Here is a 23393-nt window from a genome sequence, read left to right as displayed (position 1 = left end):
CAGCTGAGCCATCTCTCCAGCCCCCGTTTTGTTGAAATTTGTTTACACCCATGACAAGGCAGGGAGAAGCTGCTATGGGTAATGGCGTGCGTGTACAGTTTATGTTTTTAAAGCTAATAGCATTTTTAAAACGTCTTCACCGTGAAGAAATGGTCAATGTTTCAAAAACATTTTTCCTTGGACATGTGTAGACACACACACACACACATATATATACATACATACATATACATGTATATGTATATGTATGTATACACAGACATCACATGATACCCCCATCTCCTACTACAGTCTTCTCAGATTGTCTGTCTTGGTCATCTAGACTGAAGTGAGCTCAGACTCTATCCTATCATTGGTAGGAAGCTGCCAAAGATTTCTGCATCAGAACTTAAGCTGCAAAAGAAAAGCAGCTTAAGAATATTTGATTTGAGATGGATTTCCCGACCATAACAAAGTTGGGCATGGGGTGGGGCTGTGACCACGGTAATGGAGAAGGCCTCTGTGACAGGTGGGCAGGAAACTCATGGACTTCAACCAGGAGAACAGCAGTGCTTGTGAGCATGGGATGCCAGAGTCAACAGGGAGCAAGGCAGTCACTGCAGACTGGAGAAGGATGCAGCTCAGCTCTTCCAGCTCCTGCCTCTCACTAGCCTGCATGGACTTGGTCCTAGGGTTTAATAAGACCCTGATCCCTTTACTTAAGAAATCATAAAAAACCATTAAGACCACCAGCTGTCTGGTATGGAGGCTGTTTAACAACCACCCACAGAGAGGGGAGTCAGGGGTGCTCACTCCCTCTCGGTCAACACTCTTTTCAGCTGACTTCAGACACATAATTGGGCATGGGCAGGGATGTACAAGGTCGACTTCCATGGGCTAGTGCACACTAGCTCAGACTGACCTCTGGGAGAAGGCCAGCTGACGAGCAAAAGCCATGGTGCCAGAGATGGACTGGTGCAGACGGATGCTTACAGGGATATGACACATCTAAGCCATTAACAAACTGGCTGGTAAATAACACGGCCTCGGGCTGGTGAGATGGCTCAGTGGGTAAGAGCACTCGACTGCTCTTCCAAAGGTCCCGAGTTCAAATCCCAGCAACCACATGGTGGCTCACAACCATCCGTAATGAGATCTGACTCCCTCTTCTGGAGTGTCTGAAGACAGCTACAGTGTACTTACATATAATAAACAAATAAATATTAAAAAAAAAAAAAAACAATCTGGGATCCACCTCAATTTCCAACCAGCATGACCAGTGATGATGCCGTGGGCTGTGTTTAGCATGTAACATGTATGTGAGCTGAGTGTCACATCTGTTCTTTTCTCACTTTCATCTGAAAGGACCGGGGTTTTACAGCATTTGCTACACAGAGTCTTTCAGTCCCGGAGGACAGGTGGTCAAGCATTTCCATTACATCAGGACTCTCAGCCCCTGCCTTCAAATGAACCTATTTTTGCTTTACTTATCAGGATTCTGTTGTTCACCTGCAGAACAGTTTTTGAGAATACAATTTCTGAGGTCCTTTCACCGTAGGTCCTAAATCCCTCCTGTCACAGCCTGATGATCTAGGAGGAAGTGCCTGGCCAAGCAATCCTGCCACATGTTATCAGAGCAGAGACATCAGGACAACAAATCCCTGATCCATACAACCACAAGAGCAAATCTGAGACAGAAAACATTGCTCTTCATGCCACAGGCCTTAATATGAGGAAAAGAGCTGAGAGATGCAGACACTACACTCATTAATGTGGACAGCTCAACACAGCACTTAAGTGGAAGCAGGTAAGGCAAGGATGGCAAGAATACAACTTGCCATCCATCCACTGCAGCAGTCTATAGCATCTTTTCCTTCTAACCGTGATAGACAGATCAACACAACATGGGAAATCAGGTGGAGAAAAACGTGCTAGGAAATCCAGCTTCGGGGGAAAAGGCAGCAGAGGTAAATCAGAGAAACATGCAGGCCCGAGCCCACACTAGTGCACTTCAGCGTCAGAGGAGTCAGGTGAGCAGAAGCCCTGTGCCTGGGTGGGGCTCATGGCTGCTGTCTGTCACACTGCCTTCAGGTAACCTCAGGGTAGAAAACAAGAGTGAGCGTGGCCTTAGGAGAGAAAACAGAAGCAGCCTGTCACACTCATCTGTCCCCAAAGCTCTACTGTCCTTTCATAGGTAAGGAGGACTCCTTATTAAAACAACAATAACCACAAAAGTAGAGCAGTGTAGGTGAAGACCCTCTCTAGCTTCAGCCCTTTCTGTATTTGTTTCTTCTGTATTTGTATTTGAAGCTTTGACATGAGTGGGTCGCGGAGCTGGGAAAACTCTTCTCAACTCACTTGGGGCAGCTGTAGATCCAAAGCCCCCACCGGCTGAGCTGAAGGGGTTTTTGTTGGCAGCATCCTGGCTGGGTTTTCCTCCAAGGCCACTGAAGAAACCGCCCCCTCTTGTAGCATTTCCAGACCCAAACACGCCACCACTGGAAGTGGATGACTGCTGAAAAAAACAAGTGGGGGTGAGGAGGGGAATAGGAAGCAAGGAAGGATTAGAGATCATTGTAAAACTGCAGGCACAGCCTGGCTGGACAGCCCACAGCCAGGGCAGATGGGCAAAGAGAACTCTCACCATCTCTGGAAGAGACACTCTGGAACAGCCCCAGGAGAGGCTGATTCTGGAAGGCTCCCTACAAATCTGAGGTTCTTTGGTTACTGCATTTAGAGTAGGTGGCAATGCTTATCTGCCATGCTTTCTGCACTGTCTGACTCAATACCAGGGGCAGGGAAACCAAGCATTACAGATTTACAAATCGTTTGAGAACAGGGAGAAGCTCCGATGTCTTCACTAGTGTCAGGTGACGTCATGAGCAATGACTCGTGATTTACAGGCGTTTCTCTCCACTGTGCACTTCTCATTCACAATGACTTGCCCAGTGCTGCCAAGAGCAGCCTAAATTAGCCCCGTTGCTGAAATGATGAGCACTGTTGAATTGCATCCAAACACTCAGAGGATGCTGCACTCGGGGCACATGCTGACTCAGAGCTGCACAAGCTCCAGGCACTCTTTCTGTTTAGAATCCGGTCCTTTCAGAGACCAGCTTGTGGTTTGGGGGCTGCTCACATTAGTTAAGCTGACATTGGGTGATGATGCAGAATAAGACAGGCTTTAGGAAAGGCAGCAGTGCAGAGGAACAATGGGGACTGCCAGCTGAGGGGCACGGTGGTGTGAGACAGAAACCTGCTCACTTCAAAATGTTGGGAAATGAACCGTTATAGAGAAATGAGGGCTTGCTTACGCATATCACTGTACTAAAATTAGAATGTGCCGAGCGTGGTGGCGCACACCTTTAATCCCAGCACTCGGGAGGCAGAGGCAGGCAGATTTCTGAGTTCGAGGCCAGCCTGGTCTACAGAGTGAGTTCCAGGACAGCCAGAGCAACTCAGAGAAATCTGTCTGGAAAGAATCCGAAAAAGGAAAAGAAAAAGGAAAAGAAGAAAAAGAAAAGAAAAAAGGAAAAGAAAAAGAAGGAAAAAGGAACTGTATGTGGTTGCTTGCCAGCCTGGACCCTGAGCATAAACTAAGTCTATTACACTGGGAAAAAACTAGACAGATGATCACACAGAGAGAGACAATCATGTATACTTACCTGGCCAAAGACTGACCCACCAGTGTTGGCTGCCTGGCCAAACACAGAACCAGTATTACTAGACCCAAAACCTGTAAGACACAAAGACAAAGATTCAATTTGGAGAAATCTTTTTTAAACATCAAAATTAAACCCAAACCCAAACCCAAACCCAATCAAAACACCCACAGCCTATAGATGTGTTATGAACGTCACTGGATGTAAAAGCCATCACTGGCCTTCTCCAGGGGTGAGTGTACCTGCTCCAGTACTAAACCGCTGGAAAAGATAGGCCTATTTATGTAGCCATGGCATGAATGTATGGAAGTAAACTATCACTTTCTGCTTAGAGGCCTGCTCCACAGGAGGAAATTCATTCCTGGCACTGTAAACAAACTGGTTAAAATCCCAGGCTGACAAGGTCATACACTGGCGGGGAGAAGCTATTATTGTTGTTCTGCTAAATAGACAAGTCCAATTTCTTTCTGAATACTTGTACTTACACCCACAGATTAACACTGCTCTCAGTCTTAGTCACAGCAGCTTTTTGAAGTGGGCAGTTGGTTAGTGAAGAGACTGCTAACTGTGCTGAGACTAAGAGACTGTCCGGTGTCTTACCCTAAGTTGGACTAAAGGCTCCCAGAATACTTTGGAAGACAGAGCAAGAAGTATAAAGAATTGAAGAGCATGACCATCGGCAGGAAGAGAGTAAAACTGTTTTCTAAATACGACATGACTGCTGTGCTCAGGGGCCCACAGCAGGAACCATTTCCTGCTTGCTAACAGTCCAGGACAGAGGGGGCGGAACTCATAACACCCTACGTCTAGTTGAGGACCTACTGGTAGTTAATGGCTACTGGAGAAGGGGAGTAATTTTTCTCCAGAAGTGTATTTATGGATAGTTGTTTGTGATCCAGTAAGCAATCCCATACCTACGTTCATAAAAGCTAATCAAACTGTTAAACTCAGCCAGTCATTAAGAAAGAAAAGAAACAGAAAGCAGGAGGGGTTGTTAGAAAGGAAGGGTTCCAGAGAGGAGGGTAAGATAGGGGGCTGGAGATATGTGATTCTGATCAAATTGTATTATATACATGCATGCAAACACACACAAAAATGTCAATAAATATATTAACAATTAAAAAAAAAACGCTTCCCCACTGAGGAAATGGAGAAAATTCTATGTAAACACAGCTGTTCTTGGTATCCATAAATTCTAGATCTCTGAGAGTACCCAGATATAAAATCTGAGGATGCAGTAGTCTCTTTCATGACGTGGCACGCTGTGGTGTTTGAGCCCGTGTGTCCAGGCTCCCACATATCTTCCATCACCTTGGGATGACTTATGGTACACGGAAGTATACTGGAGAGACTATGTCAACTAGCTGCTACTCTGTCCTGCTCAGGGATAATGGCAAGAAAAAGTGTACATGGTCAGCATAGATCTTCCCTAGTTATTTCAATCCATGGAGGGCCACATCTGCAGGTACAGAACCCATACATGTGGAGGGCCGATTGCGAGGTTCTTACCTCACTGTTAGCATTCTAAAAGTCCCTAGGATTGAACTCTTCTCTCCTACCAGGTCAGGTGGTGGCGGGTGGCATACCGTCACGATCTTGGCTAACAAGAGTACTGCCAGTGACCCACACCAGCAATCATTCTCCCTATCTACATACACTCAAGTACTGGATTCCATCAGAGTGGAGTCTCTTCTGCCAGGTACAACTGGAAGTGAGGCAAGGGATGCAGGCCTATAACTAAGCAGGGTGGAGTTTCCCGGAGAACAGACAACTGGAGGTCGGCCCCAGGATCTAACCAAGCACTTCTATGTTTAAACAAGACCCCTTGGGAGGCTCCAAATTTGGTGAGCCGGCTCAATGATGTTTGTACATACTTTTTAAAGTTCTGTCCTTGATGCTCAGGACAAGCAGTGGCAAGATTTTACTCTCCTTTAAGTCTTAGGCCTTCTCCCTGCCCATTAAATGCCCCTCACCCAGATAGGCCATGTGCTTGCAGTCTCAGGGCACAGGGAGGAGACCAGGTGGTGGTGGGTGGGATGGTGGTGTTCAGAGTTGTGTTTCTCTGCCTACTGTGTCTTTATAGTTGTTTTGGTAAGAATTTAACACTCATTAAAAGAAGGGAAACATTTCTTCTAACAAATTACAAGTTGTTTCAAATAAACTATCACTGAAAAAAAAAATGAATCAGCAATTATGTTCAATCCTGTCTAACAAGAAGCCATTATTTTTTGTTTTATTTTCTGGGGCCTAACTGCTAAAGAATTATCACTTTTCTTTGTGTTGTTGTTGTTGTTTTCTGTGTAGGGTTTCTCTGTGTAACTTGGCTGTCCTGGTATTCCATTTGTAGATTAGGCTGGCTTTGAACTACCTGAGATGATCCTGCCTCTGCCTCTCAAGTGCTGGGATTAAAGGTGTTCACCACCATTGCCTGGCAAGAATTACCTTTCATAAGAGAACCACTAGAAAGCCAAACCTGGAACACCTCTCCACATTACCATGCCTACTGGAAACTTTTAGAAGTAAAAGTCGATGCTAAGATTGGATACAGAATGAAGCATCCAGTTTTCTCTTCAAAAACTCTACAATGTGTGCATTTTGTGTGTGTGTAATTGCTATTCAAAGTAGCAACATGGCTGCTTCCTACAAAAGAAATAATTATCCACAGAGCCAATTAACTAAACAGGGAGTCCTGGATCCTCTCTACTCTTATCACCTGCACCGTCTACTATGAGGTCTGACTGCCTGAGTATGACAGTTCTAGAGCCTCTAAATTAAAACAAAACATTGTAATTAAGAGTTAAATTACTTGCTGTGGCCTTAAGCAAACAGGCGTAGTTTTAACCTGTGAAATTGGTAGTCTGTGGTCAGCAAAGTAGAGAGTTTGCTGAGGAAAAGAACTGGAGCAATACTCAGCCACAGGGCACAGCCAATCAGGACAAAACAGGTCCTGCCATGTGGGCACCAAGTGCCCTCCTTCATCTTGGATATTAGTTTTTGAAACAGAATTTCATATAGCCTGGGCTGGCTTTGAATGTATTATGTACCCAAGAGCCTTGAACTCCTGATCCTCCTGCCTCTATCCTAAGTGAGGATTATAGGCATGAACCACAGAACCTAGCTCTTCTAATTATAAGAACAGTGGAGGCCTGTTATGTTTTAAATAGCACAGGAAGAGAACAAAGTCAAAACGTTCTGCAAATTCTTACCGGAGGCTTGACAAAAGCTAAACCCTGAAGGTGCTGCTGTAGAGGTAGTGGCCGAGGTGCCACCAAACACAGAGCTTCCCTGCCCAAAGCCAGGGCTCTGACCAAAAGCAGGAGGGTTGTTTTGACCAAACAGCGTCCCTCCTGTATTGGTAGAAGCCTGTCCAAATGAGAAGGAACCAGGACTGCTGGTACTCGAGGTGGCTCCAAAGACATTTGCACTGGTGGATGCGGGGGTAGAGGAGACAGACTGGCCGAAAGCAGGCACGGAACTGAACCCAGGCTGGCTGAAGGAGAAGCCACTGGCAGGGCTGCTTGTTGCTTGCCCAAAGGCTGGGGTCTGCCCAAATGCTGTCTGTCCGAACACTCCAGGAGCTGAAGCACCAAATGCAGGGCTGCCAAACCCTGAACTGCTGGCCTGTGGTGTGGCAGCGGCTGTGCTGGTTATGCTGGCTGCCACTTGCCCAAACACAGGGGTGGCAGAGGGCGCAGTGGCTGTGTTACTGGAGAGCTGGCTGAACGCTGAGCTAGAACTGGCAGCAGGTGGCTGTGTAAAGACTGAGGAACCAGATGTGGCAGTCCCAAATACAGCTGTCTCTGTGGCAGAAGTTGGGCTACTGCTGGAGACAGTGGAGGTGGTAGGGGTACCCGATGCTTCAGTGGCTGCCGAGCCTGCTCCTGGGAGAACAGCTGTTGCCACAGCAGCCTGTCCAGGCCCTGCAAAGGTGGACGCAGGAGACACTGCCTCTATCTTGCTGTCAGGGGCCCCTAGGGTTACTGGCATGGACTCTGTGGATGCCACAAAGCTGGCAGAAGATGCTGGTCTGCTGGGGCTGCTGTCTGTGGTCTGCACAAGAACAGGTTCTTTTTTGACAGGGTCAGAAGTTTGCAGAGATGCCTGGGTTGACTGTGGCTGTACTGGAAGTGAGGGTGTTGTTGCTGAAACTTCACTGCTGTCTGACTTGTCAGGAACAGCTGGTGGTGCTGCCTCCTCTGTACTCTTACCAGAGGACACGGGCAGGGAAGAAGCTGATGGTGAACTCAGGAGGCCACCAAATGACAAAGTAGGGAAAGATGCTGGAAGGGAAGGGGCAACTGAGGTCGATGTTGGGGTAGCTGATGATGCTGTACTACTACTAGTCTGCTGGTTTCCAAATGAGAAACTAGCTTTGCTACTAGCCAAAGCAGCCCCACCAAAACTGATGAGCCCAGGAGGTCCAGCACTGGTAAGGGGCACACTGCCAAAGACAGTTGCTGAGGAACTGCTAGTGCTCACATTCAGAGCTGAGGCTGGTGCTGCTGGGGCGGGGCTCACAGAGGAGGTCACAGCGGGCTCCACTGGCTTCCCTAACACTGAAGTATTAGGAAAGCTAACCCCTGAGGGCTTAGCTGGCTGGGCTCCAGCTAGGTTTGTGGAGGAGGCCTTACTAACTGGCTTAGTAGAATCCTCAGCTTGGCCAACACGCAGGCCCGAGAAGCTCCCCAGCGTCTCTCCAGCTAGAGAGCTTGGGAACAGAAGCTCTCCTAACTTGGACGGTGGAGTTTCCAATTTGCTAGAAGCAGAGGACACAGTAGTTTCAGGAGGAGCTGCAGGTTTGCTGCTGGATGGAGCAGAGTCTTCCAGAGAGGCAGCTGTTACAGAAGTGCTGGGTGCCGATGTTGCTCCTGTGGCAGGGGAGTTCCCAGGAATGGCCTCAGAGAAAGGTTTGCCTCCCCCGCCAAATGAGAATGCCTCAAGCTGGGTTGGCTCTTTAGTAGGGGGTCCTGCCCCTAGCAAGAAAAAGAAACCAGGAAAAGAGTTGGATTTAGCAAAATAGAATTCATCACATTTGTACTGATTGCCCTTCTCAGGCAATCTTTCTCTTCAGTCAGGGACGAAACGTATGGTTCTAATGGCAGAGTTCTTGTGAAAGGGCAGGATGACCGCTTGCTCTGCACAGGAACATTAGCACTCCCAGAGTCAGCTCTCAAGTGGGAAGGAATGAAGATTCTGTTTATGATCACCACATCACAACAAACGTGTGACATCTCGGAGACATGGAATGGACACATTGTCCCCAAAGAGACTGCTCTCAACACAGTGCCCTGGGTAAGGGCTTCCCTCCTACTCTTGGTATCAGCTAATGTATGGGTAATCCTCATAGCCCAATTGGACCCAGACTGAAAGCTCTTCGCCGTTTAAGGTCAGAGTGTCAACCCAGATGATAATTTTTACTGCAATTAATCTGTTTAGTAGGGTCCTGCTGAAGATGGCATTATATTGTTAGTGATGTTGTTTATGGCCTTTGGGTTGGTACCCATTATTGTACTGATTCAGAGTTGATGTAGGATTACTGCTGCATCTCATCCTGACTTTTATTTCCTTAAGACTTGCTTCTCAAAGTAACGGTGACACCATGTCTCATAATAAAATTTTGAAAAAAGATTTGTTAAATACAAAGCATTAAGTTCTATTCCCAGCACACATTAGAAAAGGTTTGTTGATTGAAAAACTAAAGATGACTGATGTCTTACTTATCATATGTATAGCCCAAAAGTACACTCAAGAAAAGCAGACAGACGACAAAGCACAGCAAAGCCACGGGAGAGACCCTTGAGCCCTGGACAGGCAGGATCTTGCCTATGCCTGGCAGGTGTTCCAGAGTTGCACTCCGTCTTCCAGGCCCCTTTCTACTTTTATTTAGAGGAAGTCCAGTGCTAAGTTGCCCAGGCTGGCCTGGACCAACTCTTCAGCCTAGACAGGCTTTAAATTTGAGAGCTTCCTCTCTCAGCCTCTATATAGCCGAGATTCTAAGCCTGAGTCAGCAGACCCAGCAAAGGTGACAGAAGACATGAGGTTACATGAGAACTTGCTAAAGACAAAACTCTGCAAAGGAAATGCAACAGAACTGTAACGGCTGCTATAGAGTGATTCAAACTCCATCATACGGTTTATATCTCAAAATTTCCTAATTAAAAACACATCACAGTAAAGGCTTCCTTGATTTCATTACTTAGAGAGCTTGGAGGAATGTGACAAAGCTGTTGTCTTTGGATGGGTCTGGGTTCCTAGCACAGGTATGTGTACCAGTGTTGAGGACCAAGTTTGATCATTTACTTCATGGTACTATGCCCACCTCTTGTTGGGACCAAGTTTGTGTGTTAACATTAGAATGTTACAGCAAATGAAGCTTTGAGAAGCAAGTCTTTTTCCTCTTTATAGTTATGTAAACAGATCTCTTTCACAACAAGTTCTTTTAAAAAAATTATTGCATTAAAATATTTTATTTGTGTTGTTTGCATGTTACAGACAATGTGCAGGCAGAGGATGACTTCAGTGGTCAGTTCTCTCCTTCTACCACGTGGGTCCCAGGAATGACACTGAGATGCTTGGCCTCGTCCAGGTGCTGAGCCTTTTCAGCAGCCCCACATCAAGCTCTGGGTTACACACTCTGCTACTGCCCTGCTGCTATGAACTCAAGCCAGGGTGTCCTGTGTGCTGGAAGGTGCCCCACCACCAAGCCACTCTCAGCCCTCCAACATGTCTCTGATGTACATCATCACTACCAACCTGACTGTACCAACTGAAGAAGAGCCACAAGTTACAAAGAAAGCACACAGTCACGTACAGCACTTCTCCCATGAGGGGAACACAAGAGAACACTATGCAACACAGGGACTGTACCTGGTGTGGCAGTGAAACTAGAAGATGGGGTTGGTGTGATTGTCCCAAAAGTAAAGGTCCTGAGGAGTGGAAAAAGAAGTTAAAATGGAGCAAACTTAACACAGCATCAGCTTTTAAATATTCCTCCTTATAATTCATTCATACAATATGCCCTTGAAGAATTTACAACTAGAGATCAGCACTTAGGAGGCAGAGGCAGGCGGATTTCTGAGTTTAAGGCCAGCCTGGTCTACAGAATGAGTTCCAGGACAGCCAGGGCTACACAGAGAAACCCTGTCTGGGAAAACCAAAAAATAAAAGAAAAAAGAAAACACCTGGTGTGCTACACCCAATGACCTACAGAAGGGAACAAACTTTCTCTGCCAAACAAAAAGAGGCTTAGGCTTAAAAACAGTAGATATAATAACCCTGAACCACAAAACAGAAACAGTTAAAACACTGTGGATGGACTGGCACAGCTGTGAGAGCTCAGGACTTTCATGGATCTGGCTGATAGTGACTTAGCACTGACCCTGGGGAGGCGAATGAGAAAGGCTTGTTGAGCTGTCCTGCAGCAGATGGAGTCGAGGTCGCAGCGGACTCTGTCTTGGCTGTCCCTTGACCTGAAATGGACAAAATAAGGACATTCCAAAAGTCACTTAGGAGTGCTGTTCTGTAATTCCCTACAGCTTAGACTGTGTGCTGTTGCCCAGAGCCACAGCCCCAGTTTTTGGGACCTCCAGTGTATCTTGTGACAAGCCTTAAGTCGAGGGAAGCTGGTGTGTCACCTTGTGCTCAAGGTCTCTCAGTCTTGCTCTTTGGTTCTGTCAAGGCATGGCACACTCTCCTTTCCAGAAAAGTCAGCAAAACAGTCTCCGTGCAGCCTAACTCCAGAGCTGAGCATACCAATCCTCTACATCAACTGACTGGCAGATGCTTTCCATATACACAGGGACAAAATCCCAAGATAAGCAAGCTGATACAGTGAGCATTTCTAAGCAGTGGCCTCAGAGTTATCTATACATTTCTGCCTTTTCCATAGGTTTTACTTTCTTTTTTTTGAAATTCAGAAAATACGTTTTCTTTCTTTCTCTTTTTCTCTCTCTCTTTTTCTTTCTTTCCTTCCTTCCTTCCTAACCTATAGAGGTAACAGACACTTGCTACACATGATCACTCTAGACACAGACACTAAGCGGACACTGACTATCCACCCCATGTTAATTAAGCTTCACTCCGTACTGAAATGCAGTGTGGGTTGTAGAAAGATGCTCAGTGCAGGTTTGTCCATAACTAACGTATAAGAAGCTCTCAACTGTCAGCAGAGTGCTGCTCAGACGCAATCCCAGGCAGCTATTACATAAACGAGTAAGGTGATCTGCCAGGAAGAGGAATAGATGTTCAAGTGTGATGGGGCTGGAAGGGTGGGGAAGCAGTCTCCAGCACACAGTAAATGCCTGGTAGTGTTTCATACAATGCAGTGGGCAGGGGAGACAGATGGCCCAGCAGGGAAAGGAAGCTGCTGTCAGGACTGAGAGCCAGAGCTGGATTCCAGGGCCCCATCTGGTGAAATGACAGGAGGTAACTTGTGCAGGATGCCCCTCCTGTGGATGTCAGGTGACTTCCTGACAGGAGCACAGTGGTATGCACAACCCTCCTACTACATAATGTAACAATTCTAATGAGCAGCAAACAAAAGACCTCAAGATATCTGTCTGTCTATCTGTCTATCAAATTCTTGTTTGTTTGTTTGTGTTTTTTCAAGACAGGGTTTCTTTGTGTAGCCCTGGCTGTCCTGGGACTCACTCTAGACCAGGCTGACCTCAAACTCACAGAAAGCTCCTGCCCTCTGCTTCTGGAATGCTGGGATCATACCATTCTTTTTTTTTTTTTTTTTTTACATTTTCTTTTTTTTTTTTTAAGATTTATTTATTTATTTATTACATGTAAGTACACTGTAACTGTCTTCAGACCCTCCAGAAGAGGGAGTCAGATCTCATTACGGATGGTTGTGAGCCACCATGTGGTTGCTGGGATTTGAACTTCGGACCTTCGGAAGAGCAGTCGGGTGCTCTTACCCACTGAGCCATCTCACCAGCCCGGATCATACCATTCTTAAGGGCACCTTTAAAACTGATTCCCAGGGCAGCTTTCACTTTTAACATGTTGTACTTTTACACTGATATTTTTGCATATAACCATGTCATGATCAGTAAAACAAGATTTATTTTCCCCCCAGACAGGGGTTTGTGTTACTGTGGCTGACCTGGAACTCACTACGTAGTCCAGGCTGGACTTGAACTCACTATGCAGAACAGGCCAGATTTGAACTCACAGAGACCTGCCTGCCTTGCTGGGAATAAAGGTGTATGCTGCCATCACCCGGCCACAATTACGTATTCCTATAACTAATGAGTAAGAGAGTTATTCTACAGGTTCCAGAAATACACATACAATGAGAGAGGAGAGGAGGGAGGGAGAGGGTGAGGGTGGGGGTGGGGAGAGAGAGAGAGAGAAGGGGAAGGGGAAGGAAGGAGGAGGGGGGAGAGAGAGCGCTCATGAGAGAAATATAGGTATGGTGACTCATGCCTTTAACCCTTCACTTGGGAAGTTGAAGCAGGAGGATTGCTGTAAGCTCAAAGGCAAGGCTAGCCTGAGTTATAGTGAGCCAGATATATTGAGTTACAGGTTAGCCTGAGCTACCATGTGGGACTTTATCTGAAATGAAAAGAAAAGGTTTCAGCAATGAACAGTTTTCAGGGATGTTTCCAGCCTCAAAGAGAAAAGCTCTCTTAAGCCTTGGTCACCTGCAAGGGAAGGCAGCAGTGAACAGTGAGGGGCTGAGACAGGCCTGCCACAAAGGCCTTCAGAGAAGTAAGATCGTGCCTTTTGAAACTTTAAAAAAAAAACAACCTAAATGACTCAAGTCTTTGCTGAACCCACTAAATTTGTCTTGGCCTATAGTGGTGAGTGTGGGGTGCACATAAGGAACACTTAGAGCTTCAATTAGGTTCTGCATGATGTAGAAAGGAGGTGCCTGACTGACTGACTGACTGGTGGCCATTATGTGAAGTGGGCAGCTGCTGGGTGCCGCTCAGCCTCTGAATCTGCTGTCAGATGGAAATGAAAATAAAAGTTAGACACAGAGTTGTGGTGTGCAGAACTAAGTGAGCACAGACTGTTCAGTGGAAGCCGTGGGTGCCCCCTCCCCCCAGCGGCTACGGGAGATCACCGGCAAACACTGAGAGATGCTCATGGATAGGCTTCCAGTGGCTAGGTACTGGGAAGCAACAGAGTCCTTAGCGAGCGTGGAATGCTTGACAGGTCCTGGACATGTCAAAGGGAAAGGTCTAAGTGTGAATGCTGATAGTTTGTGCAGAAGACACCCACTGTCGCTTTCCCCACACCCCTACTCACAGCCTGGAGACTGCTCCCTACAGAGACCGCTCCCACCAGGCTTAGCAAGCCTGTCTCTCCCTCTCTGTTCCTGCAAGTGTGTATAATAAACACGCTGAGTTCCCAGGATGCTGTGGCTGGCCCATCTGACCCCAGTTTTTCTCATTTCCTCGACAGTCCTGTCAAGTCATTCCCTGGAGAAGCACAACCTTAGCAATTTATCCTATGGTCAAAACACTTCCAGCTACTGTAAAAACTAACTTAATTAAAAATATTTATGCTTCAGTTTGCTGGCAAGTCTGCGAAGCTATAAAACCTTGTATGATTAGCCTACCTAATAGGATCTTACCCTGCAGCAAGTATGCTGTACTTCATCTGTTTACTGATTTTGAATAGTTATTATGAAGGGGCTGGGAATGTAGCTCACCTGAAGGAGTATTCTCCCAGCACACAGAAAGTCCTGCACTGCATAAAATCAGGCATGCAGTACCATGCACAGAATCCTCACACTAGGAAAGCAGAGGTAAGGTTATCATCTATAGCTACATATCAAATTTGATATGTCATTACTGAGCTATACAGACATGCCCCTCAGGGTCTCATATAGAAAGGAAGAGAGAGGGGGAAGGAAAGGGAAGAAAAGAGAAGGGAGATGAAGGGAGAGAAAAGAAAAGAAAGTAATTTACCTGCAAGGGCGTCAAGAGGTATGATAGTTCTTTCCCTTTGAGATGAAGGAACAGTGCTCAACTGTCTGTCTAACTTCTCTTCACCCATCATGCAGTGATGCACAAAGACACTGCTATAAAAGACCATCAAACGTTTTCTCATGCTGACTCTAAAGTCTAAACTCCAAGTTTAGCAAGTGTTAAAGGACTTATCGATGTCCTTACAATTCCTCAAAACTGAGGCCTTTGGAATTCGGCATCTGCCTATTGGCTTCAGGATCTACAGAAGGAACTCTCAAGAGCACTTTTTGTCTTCATTCTCATGAGAGAGACATGCAGACTCACCTACAGCTTTATCCCCAGAGGACAGCTGACAGGATGCTGCTGTGGGTCCTGACGGCTTGAAAGAATTTATCAGAGACCCCTGTACAGAACACAAGAAAAACATTTATGGTAAACTGCTAATTATCCTTGGGATAAGTGAACGTCTGAAACGGAAATGTAAAAACATAAACCCAGCAAACTCGAATACTTGAATTCAGTTTAATTACCCATGAAAAGGAGGAATAGAAAAATAACAAAATATAACACCACACTGGAGGCTTCTGCATGACTCATGGCTGACTTCTCGGTACCTAGTACAGTGTCTGCCACATAAATGGCACTTGAGTACTTGTTAGAGGACGGGATGGGTGGATGAAGAACACAGTCCCAGCAATTAGTGAGCAGGAGAAGCAACCGGGCTTTCCACCTGCAGCCAGCACCCCTGCCGCTGTATGACCTACTACCATCCTCCATGGGGAACAGAGGCACAGGATGGTGTGGGAACCCACAGCCGGCAGCTAATGGTGCAGTCTCAAACTCTGGATTCAAGTGCAATCTAAGGCTGCTCATCTCCAAGACAGATCTAAGAGAAACAGGACTGCTGGGAAAGCTCCAGAGATAGCTTGGGTTCCCTTCTAGCCTCCTCCTAATTCACACACACCCCACTGCTTTCTTTATTATTTTCTTTTTTTTTTTTTTTTTTAATTTTTTTTTTATTTATTTTATTATTATATGTAAGTACACTGTAGCTGTCTTCAGACACACCAGAAGAGGGAGTCAGATCTTGTTACGGATGGTTGTGAGCCACCATGTGGTTGCTGGGATTCGAACTCTGGACCTTCGGAAGAGCAGTCGGGTGCTCTTACCCACTGAGCCATCTCACCAGCCCCCTCTTTATTATTTTCTTTTTCACTGTTTAACTGCTTACAATCAATCAAAAGTCAGAGCTAGACACATCACCAAAAGCATGCAACCTCTGAAAGGCAGAGCTGCAGCAGTAAAGTAAGACAATCCATACCCGAAACCCATTTCCAACAGTGCGGTGGGAGAAGCAAAGGGCAGATCGTTCAGCCTTGGCTCCCAGCTGCTTCTATCAATAACTGACTGGATGAGCCCATGTAACTCACCTGACCTCGGCTGCCTCAAAAGAGACATATCTAAATACCTACTGCACAAGTCAGTACTGAGACAATGTTAAGAAAAACAAAACAAAAGCCAGGCGGTGGTGGCGCATGCCTTTAATCCCAGCACTCGGGAGGCAGAGGCAGGCGGATTTCTGAGTTCGAGGCCAGCCTGGTCTACAGAGTGAGCTCCAGGACAGCCAGGGCTATACAGAGAAACCGTGTCTGGGGGGGGGGGGGGAAGAAAAAAGAAAAAGAAAAAAAGAAAAGAAAAACAAAACAAATGGCAAACTAAACATCTCATCCAAAAGCATTCTGTTAGCACATGCCCTAAGATGACGAGTCTAGAAAGTCAATGGCCTCAACAGGTTAACCATGTCAGGACTGGCATGAGTTATGGAAAAGAAGTGTCAGCCCTTTCTAAGAATCACATTCATTTAAATGAAGGAAAATCATAAAATGATCTTCAGTTAGAGACATATTGCTAAAGAATACATCAGCAAGTTACCTGCTTGGCTTGGCTGTTAGCCACGGGGGTTAACACAGCATGGGGTGTTTTGGCTGCTGAGTGCTGCACGGCAGAACTGAAAGAGAGAGAGTTTGCTGAGACATTACGGAGGGCAAATATGTTCAACCTCAAGCTAGTTCCCTGCTCAACACATAAGAAGACTTTGGGGCGGCATACAGATGTCTTGGACCCCACACTCAACAGACATTTTGCTGAAGAATTAGTTTTAAATGAAATCTGGGTTTTCAATTATATAAAATGCAAGCCAATGACCTTGTTAACTTTCTTCTACCTATCTATAATTCCCTGAAACAATTTATAACCATTTCCAAATAGATGCTGTTCTTACTGGGACAACTGGCATTCCCCCTTCCTTTCTCCCTGGTTTTAGATGGTTCGGAAGTTCCATCTAAACTTTTTCTTTTTCTTTTTTTTTTTTAGATTTATTTATTTATTATATGTAAGTACACTGTAGCTGTCTTCAGACACTCCAGAAGAGGGAGTCAGATCTCGTTACGGATGGTTGTGAGCCACCATGTGGTTGCTGGGATTTGAACTCCAGACCTTCGGAAGAGCAGTCGGGTGCTCTTACCCACTGAGCCATCTCACCAACCCCTCCTATTCTTTTTCAAACCTGAAAAAAAGATGTTCAACAGGAACTGTGAGGCATAAATGATGAGCTGCACATATAGCAAAAGTGCTGCCCCTGCCCCAGACTGGCACAGCTGTGGGTGGATTCCACAACACACCTGCTGTTTCCAGCCTGCAGCTTGGCTACTCTGGGAACGAAGGCACACCCCAGTTTCCAAGGAAGCTCTCACTAAACCCGTCTGCTGCACTTAGGGAACCACTGTCTCACTACCTGCCTTGTGGTAGCATATGAAGACCCACCTGTCAGTTCTATCATAGACACAAGCTCTTATTATTTAGGAAAAGCTTTTCAATTTCTCTGTCCCCAGTGCAGTTACTTTAACTGAAATGAATAGTGGCAGTTGTAGTTGTGGGATGTAGGAGCTTAGAACTCTTTTCAGATTTGAGGGAAGATTATTAATAACTTTCCATCAAAAATTAATTTGATGCCAGGCAGTGGTGGTGTATGCCTTTAATCCTGGTACTCGGGAGGCAGAGTTCAGCAGATCTCTGAGTTCATGGATAGCCTGTTCTATCTGAGTTCCAAGACAGCCAGGGCTATACAGAAACCTGATCTAAAAATAAATAAATAAATAAATTTTTTTTTTCTTTTGAAAGACGAAATCAGCAAATGGTTTAGTCCTCAATGGTCTATCTAAATTCTGTGTGATATCATATAATCTTCCTAGACTTGATTAGGCTGAAGAAGAAAAGAGACTCAATCTCAATGAAACAAACCCCCCACGATGATTGTGCCAAAGCAAAGGAAGATGCAGGAGTGCCCTAGATGAAGATACAGGAATGCCCTGAGACGCTCCACAGTTCGGGGTCTCAGGCTGTTCCTGCCCTCTTCCACCAGAGACCCAGAATGTGTTGGCAAGACTGCTGGGTCCCAAGATTCCAGAGTGGATTTAGACAACTTGCTGACAGAACAGTCTGAGCTCAGGGAACCACAAGGGAAATGAATCTCTTGTATAAAAACTAGAAATGAACATTAAAAAACAGTATTTTATCCAAACCATGGAAAATATTTGTAGCTAAACCTTAGTGACAACATGATGGTAATCAAATCACGAAGGCAAAGTTGTGTACAGTCACTGTTCTATTTACTTGTGAGAATGCCACATGTCTCCTGGGCATCCTGAATCCCCAAACACAAAACCAGGAGGCACCAAACCAGCACACTATACCACGTGACCTCTCTGTAGAGAAACGCTGTTTGGCACAAGCACCCAATGAACCTACCAATAAACCAGCTACAAGAAAGCTCTACCTCGACTAAAGGGGCCAAACAGCAAATAGTCCACGCATGAGAGAGTATGCAAAGGACTGCGTAGGAACACAGGCAAATGAAGGAGGCCAACACACAAATGCTCATGAGAATATTAGGGAAAGCCAGGCTCAGCTCTGCTATATTTTGAGTATCAAGAGGACTGTGAAATGGGTGTGACACTGCTTGTACACTCTTATCAAAAACAAACAAAACCACTAAACAACCGGGCTGGAGATCGGCTCAGTGGCAAGAGTGTTTGCAAAGGAACCACATCCAAATCCCAGCTCATCATGTCAGCTCACCATCACCTCTAACTCTAACTCTAGGGAACTCATGCCCTCTTATAGCCTATACTGGCATCAGGCATGTGATACACACATACACAGGTATGCAACACACACACACACACACACACACACACACACACACACACACACACCTCTAAGAAGGGAAGCAACAATCAGGACCACAGTAGACACAATCAGACTGCACAATGGAAGCAGAGCTGCTGCGAGGCGTTCCAGCACTTCTTAGGCCACCAATGGTAAGTATCCTGCCTGCTGCTGCTTAAGAAAAGGGACTCATTCTTTCACTTAGATCAACAGCTTGCTTCCATGGCCTAAATCAAGAGACACAGTTAGGTCTTCTTTTGGACAATCTTAATTATTAGCAAATATGTTTTAATAAATATGCATATATGACAAGGCAGAACCAATGAATTTGGTTGCCTGGTGGCCTCCTGGCTGAGGTCCCTGTGGCGACAACAGGGATGAAGGCCTTCTTCACAACTACTTCTCCTTCACCCCAGGGAAGCACCACACTCACAGCAGATGCTCTGCAGGGAGCGATACAGGAGTATGAACAGCTATGGATTTGTTCCAGTTAAAGAGAAAAGCCAGTCTCACAACCACAACACACAGGGAGCAGAATGAATGTGTGTGGTGTCACCTAAGAATAGTTAAGTGCAAAATTAATTAATAGACTTTAGAGATAGCTGCTTACAAGGCCCTGAAAGTCAGCCATTTGACAATGAACTCACCCATGGGGAAGTTGGTGAAATGTATCAATTTTCACTTATGAACTGTTTTCAAGATTATCAGCTATATAAATGTCTACTTAAAAAAAGGGCTAGTGAGGTGTCAAGCCACCCTGATTGCTGGAACCCACAGGCTGGAAGGAGAACCAATGCCTTTAAGTTGTCTTCTGATCTCCATATGTGCCTTGGCACACGTGTGCACATGAACAGGAATAAATGTAATTAAAAACAATTTTAAGGGGCTGGAAGATGGTTCAACAGTTAAGGGCACTGTCTGCTCTTCCAGAGGTCTTGAGTTCAATTCCCAGAAACTACATGGTGGCTCACAACCATCTGTAATGGGATCTGATGTCCTCTTCTAGTCTGCAGGTGTTCATGCAGATAGAGAGCATCATATACATAAAATAAATAAATCTTTAAAAAGGAAACAATTTTAAAGCTAGAAAATGAAAACAAAAGGAAACTGCTTCAGGTATTGGGTGCTGAAGCTCAGTAGTGTATCAGAGAGTTCAACTCTGTGGAGAAAGGAAGAGAACATGTTACCAGATTCTGATGGCCCAGTGTTAGGAGCTCCTGTAGGCCATCTAGGTTCAGTTGCCAGCACCCATGTAGGGCGGCTCACAAAGATAGTGCTAACTCCAGTTCCAGGGGTTCTAATACTCTCTTCTGGACTCCACAGGCTCCTACATGCGCATAGTGCACATAAACTCATGCAAGCACACCATACATACAGAAGATGATAAAGAAAAGGTTTAAAAACACTTCCTCCACCGTTGGTGGCTATTTGTGTTGTGTTGCAGAGCAAAGCTAGGGAAGCCCTGCCATCAGGCATGAGCAGAATGAGGGAGGTGAGCTGAGCAGGCAAAAGTGCTTCTCTTCTGTAGTCAGTGTCTGAGAAGTACCTGCCCACACCGCACCCACAAGACTGGCCTTGCAAAACACTCTGACTTTCAGTGGCCTCCCGCCTTCTCTCCAGTGGGAATCTGCTATAGTTCCCAAACTCCAGTGCACAGTTCTCTGAAGGGTTCACAGCAACCACAAATACCAGTCTTGGTCCAAATGGCATTCCAAGGAAGGCTTCAAGTTATTACTGGACAGTAAAGAGGGCGAATTTGGTTTGACCCTGAGATAACTAGAAATGTTGACAATAGGCAGTGTTGGTAAATAGACCAACATACAGACAGGCAAAGTCCAACATCAGCATGGCAAGGCCACTCAAGAAAACAAGCCTTGGGTAGGTAGGTCTGCTCTGTAGTGTCACTAGAGGACAAGAATACAGTGTGAAAACACAGGGTCTGTAGTTGCTCACCTTGCCACTGACTATCCATGGGCGCCAGACATTGGGTTCCCTAAAAATACTAGTCTCTGATGATCTCCCATTCAAGGCAAAAGAATGTCTCCCAACTCTTTCAGATAGCATAGGGAGGCTAGCTGCTCCACAGACTATGAGGCTTCAAACTTTGTGCACAGTGAGTAGGACTTGAACAATGCTGCTAAAGGAAATGTACGAGTGTGTATGGAGAGGGAGCACCACACAACATGAGCCCTGGGTGGGATAAGGGGGGCACCACACAATACCAGCCCCGGTGGAGACCAAACGCAAGTGAGCTCTGGCAAGAATCTTGCCTAAATAAGCACAGAAGAGAAGCAGAAGTTCTGCAAGTGTAGCTGCTTGCTTCTCAAATACTGTTTCTTCATGAGAAAAAAGTAAAGAGTGGAAATGCTAGGAGAGAGGAAGTCAGGGAGGGCACTGTCATTCTCCATGGCCCACCATCTTTACAGTGGTCAGCAGGACCTGAAGAACATTAATAAACTGGGTCTATCCAAATTCACATCTGGCTTATAGTTTATAGTGGGTGCCCTGGAAAGGTGAAAGTCCACCTTCCTAAAAACTTAGTAATGGCTGCCCATCCCTCCATAGCCCAGGCCTCTACAGAAGCTGTGGCAGCAGTGCTCCCTTCAGACCAACTGCGTCCATGACAGCCAACTGCAGGCTGCGTACAGAGAAGAGCTGTAACATACCCCATGGCCGCAGATGGGGGCGAGGGATTACTCCTCAGTTCCTGTACATTCACCACCTGAGGGACAGTCTTCAGAGTTGATTCGGTCAGAGTGCTCATAGCTATGTAAACAGGGAAGAGAGAACTACATTAATTCCTGCAGAGGATTTAAAATCCTTTTCTATAAAGTTTACAGAAATCAATGCCCAGCACATAACCTCCGGCAGACAGCAACCTCAAATGAAGGAGATCTAGTCAGCAGTGCAGTCAATAGAACACCTGGCTGACTATTACCAGAGGCCAAGGAGTGGACTTCTTGCCATCTAATAAAGCTTGCTGGCTTAGAGGGACAATTCCCTAGCCAGCTTTCTGCAGCAGAACCCAGATACCTGCCACACCGTTGGCTCATCTTGAAAGGGGTGGCAACACCCAGAGGATTAAGAGCTCTCAGCTCAGGGCCAATGCCATTCTCATTCCTCCTCTCCCATGGGCTTATGATGTGCCAAGTTCTGGGTAAATGTGCAAACACAGACGAGCCTACAGTACCGCAGGCTGGACTCACATTCCAGAGATGCAGCTGACCTTGCCTCCTAGTGCTAGCACAGGTGCCCCCACACCAGCTTTGTAATCCTTTTTGCCTCACTTCTCCGTCATACTTTATCACCTTTAATGACATTCTGTTAACAACTGGGAAGGCGGAGTAAAGCTCTCTGGTCTCCCCTGAGCAAATCCCAGGCAGCCTGTGGATCTGTGGGAATGCTCACTTCCTTCTCCAGCGGAAGAGCTGGGAGAACACGCCATGAACTGCCCACAATTCATCTGAACACGTGACAGTGTCTCCACCCTAAAAACTTGCTCCAAGAGACAGTGTGACGGTTCCAGTTCGTGCTGAGTACAGCATCCTAAATCCTGACAAATCTGAACTTTATAAAGTTGGCTGGATGAGGGACCTGATCAGTGTACTGTCAAGATCCTGTGTGTCCAGGAAACAAGGAGACCATCAAATAACTGTGTTCTGAAAGCTTGAATATAAGTTGAGATTTGTTATCTTGTCTTTAGTTTTTATTATGTGTTTTAGGTACCATGAGAAGGTTCTATTTAAACTTGATTTATTGCTATTTAATGGTCTTTAGGTTTTGTTTGTTTGCTTGTTTTTTAGATGGGGTTTCACTCTGTAACCTAGGTAGACTCCCAAGTTCACAATATATCCCCGTTTGGCTGTGAACTTACAACAATCTGCTTCAGTCAGCTCCCAAGTATTAGGATCACTGGTCCAAGCAACTCTGTCTGGCTAACCATTCTTTCCTAGCTGTATGAGTCCACCATGTCTCAGAACATCCCAAGTGAAAATATTTGGCAGTTGGGGAACAGATAACCTGTCCTTGTGGGGTGTTTTGTTTTAAGATTCTTCTTTGATGTTCCTAGCCGGTAACTCTACAACTATTTTTGGGCCAGCTGAAAGGATGAGCAGCCTCTGAGTGGGAACCGCTTGCTAAGGCCACAACCAGTGACAACTAGCCCGAGTCCCACTCCCTAGACCTAAGTCCTGATCAGCTAAGTCACTGTCCTAACTAAAGCCAACGTCAGTGCAGAACAGCCATCTGGAAAGGGCAAGCTCTGGTATACACTGCTTGGGTAACTCTCTCTGCTGATTCTCTCAGTACTGCAACAAAAAACAGGAACAGTAGTGCAGCCGCCCTCCCAGTGCCTGGGATCCGTAAAACATTGTTCTTATGATGTCAGATGGTCTGGAGATCACCAATCAAAAGTAGGAAAATCAGCATCAAAATTCATCAATTTCCCATAAAACTAAATGTGGCACATCTAATACCTCCCTTTCAAAGCAAAAAAATTGAGACCTAGTCTTTGCCTCCTGGAAGCTCTCCTCACAGGGATGAAGGTCATCAAACTAGCCTTCTCGGCTAAGAATTGGCAAGAAAGCCAGCTGTCTCCCACCCC

General features: G+C 45.9%; 1 protein-coding gene across 5 annotated transcripts in view; it reads right to left on the bottom strand.

Moving 5' to 3' along the window:
• The window catches only part of Nup214 (nucleoporin 214), a 79568-nt gene that overhangs the window by 12162 nt on the left and 44013 nt on the right, over positions 1 to 23393 (bottom strand). For 4 of the 5 annotated variants that reach the window (XM_006497945.4, XM_030249890.1, XM_017317375.2 and 1 more), the window contains 8 exons: positions 21457 to 21556; positions 16496 to 16571; positions 14888 to 14966; positions 11017 to 11107; positions 10506 to 10564; positions 6845 to 8611; positions 3642 to 3712; positions 2338 to 2494 (listed from right to left, as the gene is read on the bottom strand). In XM_006497945.4, the coding sequence (XP_006498008.1) occupies positions 2338 to 2494; positions 3642 to 3712; positions 6845 to 8611; positions 10506 to 10564; positions 11017 to 11107; positions 14888 to 14966; positions 16496 to 16571; positions 21457 to 21556 (2400 nt within the window). The remainder of the gene's footprint in view (positions 1 to 2337; positions 2495 to 3641; positions 3713 to 6844; positions 8612 to 10505; positions 10565 to 11016; positions 11108 to 14887; positions 14967 to 16495; positions 16572 to 21456; positions 21557 to 23393) is intronic. The other variant, NM_172268.2, reaches the window with a different exon arrangement.

The sequence above is a fragment of the Mus musculus genome, chromosome 2, assembly GCF_000001635.26.
Source record: "Mus musculus strain C57BL/6J chromosome 2, GRCm38.p6 C57BL/6J".
Lineage (NCBI taxonomy): Eukaryota > Metazoa > Chordata > Mammalia > Rodentia > Muridae > Mus > Mus musculus.
The sequence above is the reverse complement of the archived record's forward strand: the minus strand, read 5'-3'. Positions and strand labels throughout refer to the sequence as shown.